We start from the raw sequence: 12,741 nt of genomic DNA, 5'->3' as shown, positions 1-12,741 counted from the left end.
CAGCCGGAAGTGGTGCGCACGCCTCAGCGGGGAGAGGCAGGGCAGCAGCGACTGGAGCGACCTTCCCATCATGGCGCCTTACCGGAAGCGGGCAGAAGGCAGGTGACGTGAGACCGGAAGTGGCGAGCACGCCGCAGCCGGGAGAGGCGGGCGGCGGTGCTACCAGGCTGAGGCGCCTAGCCGGAAGCGGACCGTAGGGAGGCGACGTGCTGCCGGAAGTGGTGTGCACGCCGCAGCAGGGAGAGGCCGGGCGGCGTCGCTAACCAGGAGGGCGCGACCTTCCCATCATGGCGCCCTCCCAGCGCGCGTGAGGGCGGGCTCTGCAGACGACGAAGCCAATGGCGGACCGCGAGAGGCGACGGGGCGGGGAGGACGACTGCCTCTCGCCCAACCCGAAGCTCGGGAGGTGTCTGGAGAGTGAATTTTCTGGAAGGCGGCTTTAAAGGCGCCGGGCCGGATCGCAGGGCGTTTGGGTGTCGCCGCCGCCCCGGGGCCACGGAGGGCGCGTTCGCGGCGGGGAGCGAGCGGCGCCGAGACCGCGGGGGAGGCCGCCGGCCACTCGGCAGGATGAACCACAAGAGCAAGAAGCGCATCCGCGAGGCCAAGCGCAGCGCCCGGCCCGAGCTCAAGGACTCGCTGGACTGGACGCGGCACAACTACTACGAGAGCTTCCCGCTGAGCCCGGCGGCCGTGGCGGTGAGGGGGCCGGGGCCGGGGCCGGGGCCGGGGCCGGGGGGCGCGGGGGAGCCGGGGCTCGGCGAGCTTGGGGCCCGCCGCCTCCCGCCCAGAGAGGCCCCTGACCCACGGGGGGCGGCGGGAGACCGGGCTGTCAGAGCCCCGAAGTGGGACTCGCGAACCTCACGCCTCCCCCGACGGACGGCTGTGGGTGCGACGTGCTCGGGCGCACGTGGGGCTCCCTCCTCCGCCCCCCCCCTGCAGAAGCCAGGCTGTGGTTCGTCGTCGAGACGTGTCAGTGTTCATTACTCCTGGGTGGGGACGCCCGCCACGGGACTTCTTCCTCTTTTTTTTTTTTTTTTTTTAACGGCCGCGATCTTTTCTAATTGTCCTAGGATAACGTGGAAAGGGCCGACGCCTTACAGTTGTCGGTGGGAGAATTTGTGGAGCGCTACGAAAAACCTTACAAGCCCGTGGTTCTGCTGAATGCCCAGGAGGGCTGGTCTGCGCAAGAGAAATGGACTCTGGAGCGCCTGAAAAGGAAATACCGGAACCAGAAGTTCAAGTGCGGTGAGGATAACGATGGCTACTCCGTGAAGATGAAGATGAAGTACTACATTGAGTACATGGAGAGCACGCGGGATGACAGCCCCCTTTACATCTTTGACAGCAGCTATGGTGAACATCCCAAAAGAAGGAAACTTTTGGAAGACTACAAGGTGCCCAAGTTTTTCACCGATGACCTTTTCCAATATGCAGGGGAGAAGCGCAGGCCCCCTTACAGGTAAAGTGTTCCACAGCTCAGTGGTTAGGTTACCAGGTTTATCAAAAATAGCATCTCTGCACACCTCAGTTCTATCTGCTGATACTCTTTAAAAAACAGCAGTTGTTCCCGGCTGCCCATGATCACATTCGTCCTTATCATTGGAGTAGGGTCTATCTGTACATCAGGATTCCTGAGCTCCTCAGGTAATTTAAACATGCAGTCAAACTGAAAACTTAACAAACAAGGCATTGATGGCTCACACTTGTAATTCTAGTTACTCAGGAGGCTGAGATAAAAAAAATCGGGGTTTGAAGCCAACCTAGGCAGTCTAGCAAAAAGCCAAAAGTGGAAGTGTGGCACAAGTGGTAGAGTGCCAGCCTTAAGCAGAAGCTAAGAAAGAGCATGAGGTCCTGAGTTCAGCCCCATTACTAGCACCAAGAAAGAGAAAAAGAATGTGACCCATTGATCTACACGGGAGATTTTTGCAATTTAAGGTTAACACTTCCATATATATGTTGTCAAATTGTCTTCTTGGGTGTTTTCCATTTTCTAGGTGGTTTGTGATGGGGCCACCACGTTCTGGAACCGGGATTCACATTGACCCTCTGGGAACCAGCGCCTGGAATGCCTTGGTTCAGGGCCACAAGCGCTGGTGCCTGTTTCCTACAAGCACTCCTCGAGAACTCATCAAGGTGACTCGAGAGGAAGGAGGGAACCAACAAGATGAAGCAATTACCTGGTTTAATGTTATTTATCCCCGGACTCAGCTTCCAACCTGGCCACCTGAATTCAAACCCCTGGAAATCTTACAAAAACCAGGAGAGACTGTCTTTGTGCCAGGTACACATGAACTGGAAGGAAGTCAGTATCCTTCCTGAGCCCCACCCTCACCCCAAGTCGTTTCTTTGATTATAGTAATTTGTTTTGTCATTTTGGAGTGGAATTATTTAGAGTGCACATGTGTGCAAAAGGTTTGCACTAGGGCCTGTGTGAGCACTGGCTCATGGTAGGGGTACTAGGTAACTGCATCTCAAGTGTAGAGGGAGCTTTTCTCTACACTGCATGTGTCTGTTCCTGATAGTTGCCTGGTATCCTTTCCTACTGTAGTAGTTGGTACCTAGTTCTGTAAGTTGGGTTTGTGATTATATGTAGTGTGGTGCTTGCCCAGTAGAGTGGGAATCCCATGCTAGCTGACTGCACTCACTTTGGTAGGGGGAGCAGCGTGGGATTTACAGTAGGTGTCCTAGAAGTTGCAGACCTTTTTTTTTTTTTTCCAGTTTTGGTCACAGCATTCGATTACCAAGGGGTCAACAGGTTGTTTCTGTAAAAGGCCAGAAGTTAAACATTTTAGGTCTTGTGAGCCAAATAGTCTGTCACAGTTGCTCAGCTGTGCCTTTTAACAGGAAAGCAGCCCTAGAAAGGGTGGCTCTGCCCTTTTGCAGTCTCTGGATGAAGTGTAATGTAAGCATTAGATAAGTCGAATTGTGTGATTTTTGAGCTCCCCGATGTGTGGAGTGGACATCATACAGTAAGGGCATCCAAGCCCAGCACCCACTGAACTGTGCATTTGTTGGATTTCAGGGGGCTGGTGGCATGTTGTCCTCAATCTCGACACTACCATTGCCATCACCCAGAATTTTGCCAGCAGTACCAACTTCCCTGTTGTGTGGCACAAGACGGTAAGAGGGAGACCAAAGTTATCAAGGAAGTGGTATAGGTGAGAGACATTTTATTTCTTGCTTCTGCTGTGTTCCTATCCCTACCCCAGAGATGAAATAAGTCTACCACTGCAATACTAAGTGCCGATTGAGTTTAGAGAGGCCTGGGGAAAGTGAACGGGGCTTCTGTCTCAACCTGTGGATAACCCAGATGGCCCTAGGAAGAGCCTGCTGTCGGGGGTTGGTAGCCTTAGACGGCAGGGTAAGGCTCTGCCTGTTTGACCCAAGGCCACTCAGAAGGCTCCTGACTGGGTGGTTTCTGTTTCGTTTTCTTTTTCTTTTGTTTTTCAGAGCTAATACTAGCAAAAGAAGCTCTTTTGTGTAGGCTTGGTTTGGTATTTCTTTTTCTTACCCCATTTGCACTTGTTACCTTCAGTTCTTGTGAGGTGACTCCCCTGGAGACTTAGCGCCTCCTTTTATCCACAGACCAGATACAGCACGGGCAGCGGCAGTGCAAGCCACCCCCAGCCACCCCGTGCCACTGTGTCCCAACCCTGACCTGGAGGGACCAGCTCTCGGGGTAAGAGAGGGATCCTGGCTCTATCAGTACTCCGCCTCCCTGCTGAGAGCGCCAGCAAGGGTGGTGGCTTCTGTTCCCCCGGATTCTGGGCACTTGAAGCCCACTCACTGTGCCCCTAGGCCACTGTGTCCTGTGGTAAGGTCGCTCCACAGCAGATCCTTGGCCACTGTCTGCAGTAGATGCCAGGCAGGGCTGCTGCTCTGGTTAGTTCAGCTCCTCTGCCAGGTGAGGGGCATGGTCTTTTTGTGCGACCTCATGTTTCTGCTCTTACAAGTAGAATCTACCCAAGTCCTGCTCCTGCATCAGTGCTGCATTGCAGAAAGACTGTTTTGTTTTATTCTGTTTTGTTTTGTTTTTTAAAACTCAGCCTGCTGGGCACTGTTGGCTTATATATATAATTGTAGCTATTCAGGAAGTTGAGAAATAAGAGTCAAGGTATGAAGCCAGCCCAGGCAGGAAAGTCTATAAGACTCTTGTCTCCATCAAAAAGCCAGAAGTGGAGGTGTGGCTGAAGTGGTAGAGCGCTAGCCTTGAGCAAAAAAATTCAGGGACAGCGCCCAGGCCCTGAGTTCAAGACTGAGTATTGCCACAAAAAAAAAAAGGCCAGAAAATGTTTAGGGAACAAAACTGGGTATAGGAACAGCTTTCCTAAGGGGAAAAAAAAATGAAGACTAACTCAAGGGAAAGTTGCCTTCGGCACAGGCAATGGGAAACTGATTGTAGTTTTCCTTCAGGAAACTGGGCTGGGAGGGATTGTTCCCAGCATGGGGTTTAGTGTGGGCCAAGTCTCTACCTCTGGATGAGCTAGAAGCTGGTTCTTTCTTAGTGGATGCAGGCCTCCATATTGACTCTCCCGAGTGCAGCGGCACTGCCCATCCTTGCACTGAAAACAACTCCATCTCTTACCCTGCAGGATCTTGAAACAGGAGCACCCTGAGCTGGCAGTCCTGGCTGATGCAGTTGACCTCCAGGAATCTACAGGGATTGCCTCTGACAGCTCCAGTGACTCCTCCAGCTCCTCCAGCTCTAGCTCATCCGACTCAGACTCAGAGGTGAGGCCCAGCCTGCCTGTTCTAGGCCTTAGACATGAGCTTTCCATCCCAGTCCTTCCCTCAAGGGCTACCGGCGCCACCATCACTGTCCAGGGGGACTTCTGCCCCTTTTGCAGCTTTTAGCATTGGTGAATTGTTCAATACTGCAGTTATTGACATGTATAGTCATTGGGAAGGTTGTGACCTAAATGGCCTGAGATCATACAGCTAGCAGAGGACAGTGACAGGCCAAGACTCACAGCAGTCTGACCTCAGCCTGTGCCCTGGACACAGCACAGTTCCCATGGCTTGCTTTATTAGCCACCATCAGTGCTGGTGGGAGAGTCGTGCAGCCTAAGCAGATGTGGTCATTGGCTCTTACACGTCAGTTTGCTCTTCTGTGGCAAGGCTGACTTTGGACACATCAGCTCTGCTCTGTGGTGGTGGTACGGAGCCCATATTGCACTTACAGAATGCCAAATGGGAGGTGGCAGTGGGGTCTGTGAGAGAGCAGTGGGGGGCACTGGCGTCTCGGGGAGTGAGTAGGGTCCCTGGCAGAAGCTCTGCTCTGGGAGGAAGGATGGTGCTGTCCCCAGAGCAGGCGCAGCGTGGGGAAGTGGGCTGCATCCATTCTTGTTTTTTCCCTCGTGTCCAGGGTGAGACTGGGTCTGAAGGCGACGGGATGATGCACCGTAGGAAGAAGAGGAGGACATGCAGTGTGGTGGGCAACGGGGACACCACCTCGCACGACGACTGTGTGAGCAAAGAGCGCAGCTCCTCCAGGTGACCACGCCCAGCTGCTGGTGGAGAGGACACACTCAGAGGGGCAGGACCTGGGGAGGGCAGCCTGGCACACAGAGGAGGGCTGCCACGAGCCGGAGGATGAGGAGGATCTTGGAGTAGGAAGCCCCACAGCATCTGCTGCCACGGTTTGTTCTCTGTCATAAAGGCAAGATCATGTGGGTGGTGCCATTGAGACCCTTTACCTATTTAATAAAAGCAAATCCATTTTACATCTTGGTCAGTTTTCCTTTGGGAGTATGGAGCCTCCCTGGTGCCCCTAGAGTGGGAAGGGGAATATCAGAACAGCCTCTGGCACCTGAGGATCCTGAACAAGGCCTCTTACCCTTCTCTCATCTGACCTGGTTACTTTGGGTGCTCATCCAAACTGGACAGCAGCAAAAAGCTTCTCTGTGTGTGTGTGCGCGTGCGTGCACACTGGTACTAGGGCTTGAACTCGGGGCTTAGCTTTTTTACTGGAGGGTGGTTGGTGCTCTACCACAGATAGAGTCACATGGACTTTCCTGTCTTGGCTAGCTTCAAACTGCAATCCTCAGATCTCAGTCTCCTGAATAGCAAAGATTACAGGCATTAGGCATAGGAGCTCTTCCTTGCTAGTCTTTTTTTTTTTTCTTCTGAAACTTTTTTTTTTTTTAATACGATCTCACTTTGTAGTCCAGACTGGGCCTAAACTCCTGCTTCAGCCTCCCAGTAGTAGAATTACAGGTATGCATTACTACGATTAGCTCCTAAGGCTCTTAATCTGAATCACATCTTTGTCTTTTTGGTCTGTCCTGGGAGCTTTAACTCTGGGCCTGGGCGCTGTCCCTCAGCTCTTCAGCTCAAGGTGAGCACTCTACCACTTGAGCCACAGCTCCACTTCCAGTTTTCTAGTGGTTTATTGGAGTCTCATAGACTTTCCTGCCCAGGCTGGCTTTGATCCCTAATCTAATCTCAGCCTCCTGAGTAGCTAGGATTACAGGCTTGAGCCTCAGGCACCAGCACAATCATATCTTAATCATGTCTTTAAAATAGTCTTTGCCAGGCACTGGTGGCTCACGCCTATAATCCTAGCTACTCAGGAGGCTGAGATCTGAGGATCGCAGTTCAAAGCCAGCCCAGGCAGGAGAGACCGTGAGACTCCTATCTCCAATAAACCACCAGAAAGCCGGAAGTGGCGCTGTAGCTCAAGTGGTAGAGTGCTTGCCTTGAGCTGAAGAGCTGAGGGACAGCGCCCAGGCCCAGAGTTCAAGCCCCATGACCAACAACAACAAAAAAAAAGTCTTTTATGAAACAAGCTAGATTGTATCTAAGTACATTAAAAGAGTCTTGGCCATTCCCTGCCCCTGATGTGACAGCAGTCCCACAGTGAAATATTCATCGCACAAAGAAGTTTTTGCTCAGTGCACTGATAGAGATATTAAGAAATGAGGTTGTGGGATGGGCCTGGTGGCTTATACCTATAGTTCTAGCTATTGGGGAAGCAAGATCAGGAGGATCATGGTTTACAGCCAGCCTGGGCAAAAGTTAGTAAGATCTCATCTCAACAAAGTCAGCCAGTCATGGTGGCATACACCTGTCATCCCATCTATGAGAGAGGCTTGGCTTAGGAGAACCACAGTCTAGGCAGGTCCTAGACAAAAGAACAAAATCCTAAGGCAAAAAGAGCTGGAGGCATGGCTCAAGGCCCTGAATTCAGACCTCAGCCCCTTCCCCTTCCCCCCAGAAAAAGTGAAGTTGGGGCTAAGAATGTGGCTCAGTGGTAGAGTGTTTGCCTAGCATGCATGAAGCACTGGGTTTGATTTCTCAGTACCACATACACAGAAAAGGCTGGAAGTGGTGCTGTGGTTCAAGTGGTAGAGTGCTAGCCTTGAGCAAAAGAAGCTCAGGGACAGTGCCCAGGCCCTGAGTTCAAGCCCCAGGACTAGCAAAAAAAAAAAAAAAAGTGAAGTTGTGAGAATACAATAAAATGCTGGAGTTTGGCGATACTGTTGGTATGGCTTTTATCTCTGAGCAGCTGAGCGGCTTCTTATATGTATCATGAAAGTCCAGGCCCATGTTCCTTTCTCTCACCTTTTCTGAATTTAGTCTGGCTGGAACTCCATAGGGAAAGTCAGATGTCTTGAGTAAGGGAGCTTGTATCTAGGATAGGCCTTTCTCAGCCTTAGCTTTCTTTCCTCATCCCTGCTTAAGTGTCTCCTCTTGTTTTTTAATTTGTTTGAATCCTGGTTGGCTTGGAGAAATCCTGACCATCTTTTTTAAGTGACATCAGGGACTGCTTTCAGTGATGCTGTCCAGCTTTGGGTCTGTGCCATCTACATGCTGATGCCAGGTAGTTGTGCTTTCCTTGGCTGGATTAGGGACACTTGTGGAGGCCGAGCTAGTCCTACTGCTTCATTCTGATTCTGATTCTAGATTCTGAAGCTCAGCTAGGCTCAGTGAAACACCAAGGGTCATGTGATTTGGGCTAAGATTTGGCACTGGTTGATCATGAGCCTGGAGGGTCTCTGAGTCATTCCCACTGTAGTGGTAAGGATCAGCTGACCATATCCAAGTCAAGACCAGGGTAGTGAGTGGCTCTGATCTGTGCATGGACAGTCTTGTAAGGAGTACTCTTGCCCTCCTGGATAGCACCGGTTGCCCAAAGCTGCACTGGAGGTAGTGACCTAGCTGTGTGCCCAGCACCTCGCCTTATTGCTCAGAACTGTCAGGTTCTCATCTCATCTTTCTCCAGAGTGGCTGTGAAACCTCAAGGCTGTTTGTTTGTTTTGAAGGGGGGGGCGGGGGGGGGGGAGGACAGCAGATAAGACATTGTGGTCTTTGTGTACCAAATGGGATAGGTATGGCAAGTGATAGCCTAGCAAGCACAGGTCATGAGTTCAAACCCCAGTACTATGGGAGGAAAGCCAAGTGGGGTGGTGAGGAAGGTGTTCAGTACATTTATCTCATTGCCTCAGCTTGAGTTGGGTGAAGGTTCTAGGAGACAGGTTTCGTTCTGTCCCACACAGGATTCACGCATAGGGACCTGGTACCTAGTGTCCCCAAGTATTTGACCTTCAGTCAGGCAGGCGGGTGACCACAGAGAAGAATTCAGAGATAGTGCCTTTGGTCTGCAGGATTTGTGGATTGGTGTTGGTTTGTTTTTCCCAGTACCAGGGCTTGAATTCAGGGCCTGGGAAGTGTCTCTTAGGTTTCTCACTCAAGGCTAGTCCTCTACCACTTCTGGCTAGTACAGTGCCACTTTTTTGGGGAGGGTGGGGGGAAGTTGTTCATTGGAGATGAGTCTCACAGACTTTCTTGCTGACCTCAAATTACAAACCTCAGATCTCAGCCTCCAGAGTATTTAGATTTATAGGCATAAGCCACCAGGGCTCACTTCTGAACAGCCTTGCTAGACTCTGGGATGACCAACAGGTTTCCTCTCTTGCTCTCTGAATTCACCTGCTTGCCTTAAGCTGTCACTAAATTCAAATTGATGAGGGAGACTCAAGGCCACACTTGAAGGTGTCAGGAGCATCTGCAGATGTGTTGGGTGGGCACAGTGCTGCTTCTCCATCCCAACTTGGGAATGTCCAGCAGGCTCCAGGTCTTTGCTGGGTGTTCAGTTTCTGGCGGATGGGTCATTGTGTCCTGGCACTGGCCTTACTCTAGGAAGCTGGTCCTTGGTGGTGGTAGTTCTAGTTTCTGCCCCATGAAACTCCAACCCAGTTGTGCGGCTGGCTGGTGGAGACCCTCTCCCTTTCACAGAGGCAGTGCTGTCCTGGCTCCCAGAAACAGGGCCTGCTGTCCCCCCGTGGGCCAGAAAGTGCATAGGTGTGGTTAGAGAAGACTGGATTGTGTTCTTCCTCCTCCTGCTTTTTAAATGACTTGCCATCTGAAAGCATTTCTCCCCTAGTATAGCTGCTGGCCTGGCTCGCTGCCCCTCACCAACTGTCCATTTTCAGGCTTAACCAGAAACAAGCTGGGCACAGTGGTCCACCCCTGCTGGGAGATGGAGGCAGGAGGGTCACTTGAGCTTAGCAGTTCATAGCCAGGACCACACAGTGAGCTTAAAACAGGTTTGGGGTTTGTTTTTTTAAAAGAAGCTTTTTGTCAGCAGGGGGTGTGATGCCATGACCTGGGTGGCAGAGCAGGAATCAGAAGTTGAAAGATCAGCATCCCACCTCTTCAGATCCCAGGGGTGCTTCCTGGCCTCTGGCTCACCCATCAGCCTCGGTCATCTGTCCTGCAGTGTCTGTCATTTAGATTCCCTGCTGCCAGTGGCTTTTGCCTCTTGAGGGCCTTACTGTTCCTGTGGGCAACCACTCCATTATGGAAGTAGAATGGAGACAAGGTGGGGCTCTATGTGTGATGAAGGGTTGGAGTGGTGACCAGGTGATCAGGACGAGGTAGAAGTGGAACCAAGGACATGGCTCCCATTGGGGAGTTAATCTGTCATTCCTCACACCTGGCTTGAGCTCCTTCTAGTGGTGGCAGTCATAGGAGAGGGAAGGAGGCAGCCTTAGACTATTTCTTAGGGCAACTGGTTCTATCAAACCAGAGAGCTGAGTCCTGGGGAGGCAATCTGATGGGAAGAAGAGGGGCCCAAGACCTTTAGGAGCCACCCTGATCACTCACCCTGAGGCCCAAGCCAGTAGCATAGTTGCAGGCACCTGTGCAGCTTGCAAGCCCGAGATACTGGGGCACCCTTCAGGGAGAGCCACTGTGCAGAGTATTATCCACGTCTTACCTCATCTTGGAACCGCCTCCTTAGTAATTGCAGCTCAGCAGAGTACTAGGGCCAGTGCTGGGGTTGGGGCAGGGACAAGCCCAGGCCCCTGATCTGGTAGAGCTTGGTGGACAGTAAGTGTCCCATTGTCCCAAGCTCAGCAGGTCAGGTTTGAGACTTGGTGTGTGCACTTCCACAGCCAGAAAACCAAGTACGGTCCCCAACCACATGCATGTGTTAGCTCTTCAGGAAGGAATCAAGGAATGTTGTCATGTTTTGTAGGATAAGAATGTGGCATCAGCCTGGCACCAGTGGCTCAAGCCTGTCATCATAACTACTCAGGAAGCTGAGATCTGAGGATCACGGTTCAAAGCCAGCCCAGGCAGGAAAGTCCACAAGACTCTTACCTCCAATAAACCACTCAGAAAACTGGGAGTGGCACTGTGGCTCAAGTAGTATAGCACTTGCCTTGAGCTGAAGAATTGAGGGACAGCACCCAGGCTCAAAGTTCAAGCCCCACAACCAACAACAACAAAAAAGAATGCGACAGTATGTGGTTGGTGCTGGTGTTTGGAGCTTGGACTTCAGAGGATGGGATGGAGTAGGATGCTGCAGTGTGTTGTAAGAGGTGTCTAGGAAGTAGGTGTTCGAGGACACAGCCATAGGTTCTTTAGATGTAGCATTCCCACAGAGAAGTTGTTTTGATGTATGTACTGGTACTGTCATGGGTTCAAGTGGAGGCTGGCTGCTTCTGCTTGCCTGCCCTGCTTGGGTTTTGATAAAAATGGTAGTTTTTAGTAAGGCTAGGTGAAAGTGGCTAGGCCCACTTTCAATATGTCTCATTATTCACTCAAAGAATGCCCAGTCCCATGCCCCTCTTCCCAGCCTAGTTGCCGTCTCCCTGGTGACGGCACTGGTCACCACAGAAGAACTGGGCTGCCCCAGAGCACCCAGGCCTCCAGTAGTTGTCAGACCACTGAGCAGTCTTGGGGTTCTGTTCCCTCCCACCTCTGAGGAGTCTGCCATTGGGCTGGTATTTTTAACTTTTATGTGGATAAAACGTTCATTTTGAATAAAGCAACTGGATTTGGCCGTGTTGCATTGTTTCATTCTTGTTTTCTTTTCCTATTCATTTGAAAGTCAAGAAAATGTTTGTCTGCAAAACAAGGTCTCTTAAAAGTATACTTTAATAAAACATGGAGACAAGGACTAAAATAGTGTCCATACTCTAGCCAGCGTTCCCTAGAAGCCAAAAGCCAGCAGCCTAGAGACAGTACCATCCTGCTCTGTATAATGGGTGCCTTCTTTGTCATTGACCACTAGAAGGAAATCTGTAGGCGGGACACTGGTGGCTCACACCTGTAATCCTAGCTACTCAGGAGGCTCGGATCTGAGGCCCAGGCAGGAAAGTGCATGAGACTTTTTTTTTTTGTCGGTCGTGGGGCTTGAACTCTGGGCCTGGGCGCTGTCCCTCAGCTCAAGGCGAGCGCTCTACCACTTGAGCTACGCCACTTCCGGTTTTCTGGTGGTTTATTGGAGATAGGAGTCTCACAGTCTCTCTTGCCCGGGCTGGCTTTGAACCGTGATCCTCAGATCTCAGCCTCCTGAGTAGCTAGGATTACAGGCGTGAGCCACCAGCGCCCGGCTTAGTGCAAGAGACTCTTACCTCCAGTAAACTACCAAAAAGCCAGAAGTAGAGCTGTGGCTTAAGTGGTAGAGAACTAGCCTTGAGCAAAAGAAGCCCAGGGACCGCACCAAGGCCTGAGTTCAAACCCCAGGGCTGGCGCGCGCATACGCATACACACACACACACAGAAAGTGTTCTTACAAGTCTCCAAAAGGCCCTGGGCAGAAAAAGTTTCCCCACCCTGCAAGAGTAGAGTACTTGCCTAGCATTGTCTTGAGTCCTATCCTCAGCAATGCAAAAGAAAAAGAAGTACTTTAGTATCACATTTACATCCTATGACAGTTTTAAGTGCACGCTAAGTAAACTGAACTTTTTTGTTTTTTTTAATTAATGAATTTACTTCTTGTATTGGAAGTCTCACTATGCTGCCCAGGCTGGTCTCGAATTCCTGGGCTCAAGAAATCCCCAGTAGCTGGACTAGCAGCACCATTCCTGACCTGAGCCCTCCTCCTGGTGGCTGACAAACTTCCAGCCCAGTGTTTATTTCCAGTAACTGAAGGGAGCATGAGGAGTTGTAAGGAGTTGGCTGTTGGGTTGCAGCAAGTTTATCTGTGACCCACTATTCAGCAGCAGCCCTGGGAGGATCTAGAGAACCTACAACAGCTTTCTGCACGCATTCCAGGAGGGGAAGTCGTGTGTTCACCCCAGGGGACCTGGAACTGATTTCCAGAAAGGGGGGGGGGGGGGCAGGGAGGGGCAGCTCTGGGACAAGGCGGGTGTTGGGGGCTACTGGGTCCATCCAGAAAGGGTTGCTCACCGGCCTAGGTCAGGGGTCTTGGTCCTCCAGGAAAAGGCTTTGAGGGGAGGCTAAGGGTTGAGGCAGCAGTTACACTGCCCACAGTCACCTGGCTTCCTT

The 12,741-nt window shown here is 51.5% G+C and overlaps 1 protein-coding gene across 3 annotated transcripts; it reads left to right on the top strand.

Annotated features, from left to right (window-relative positions):
- The first annotated feature begins 311 nt into the window (after nt 1–311).
- Jmjd6 (jumonji domain containing 6, arginine demethylase and lysine hydroxylase) lies at nt 312–5,723 on the top strand. Of its 3 annotated transcripts, XM_042702649.1 has the most exons (7): nt 312–696; nt 1,071–1,459; nt 1,995–2,281; nt 3,023–3,120; nt 3,591–3,679; nt 4,593–4,731; nt 5,366–5,723. In XM_042702649.1, the coding sequence occupies exons 1-7, from the start codon at nt 568–570 to the stop codon at nt 5,495–5,497; spliced, it is 1,263 nt and encodes a 420-aa protein (XP_042558583.1). In that variant the 5' UTR covers nt 312–567; the 3' UTR covers nt 5,498–5,723. The 3 variants fall into 3 exon arrangements, with proteins under 3 accessions (XP_042558583.1, XP_042558581.1, XP_042558582.1); XM_042702647.1 differs by lacking the exon at nt 3,591–3,679 and having other exon boundaries at nt 3,023–3,158; XM_042702648.1 differs by lacking the exon at nt 5,366–5,723 and having other exon boundaries at nt 3,023–3,158; nt 3,586–3,679; nt 4,593–4,712.
- Nucleotides 5,724–12,741: the final 7,018 nt, after the last annotated feature.

This window comes from Dipodomys spectabilis, unplaced genomic scaffold (genome assembly GCF_019054845.1).
Source record: "Dipodomys spectabilis isolate Male_0828 unplaced genomic scaffold, ASM1905484v1 ptg000329l, whole genome shotgun sequence".
In the NCBI taxonomy this organism is placed as follows: domain Eukaryota; kingdom Metazoa; phylum Chordata; class Mammalia; order Rodentia; family Heteromyidae; genus Dipodomys; species Dipodomys spectabilis.
Note: the sequence above shows the minus strand (reverse complement) of the source record. Positions and strands in the feature narration are given on the sequence as shown.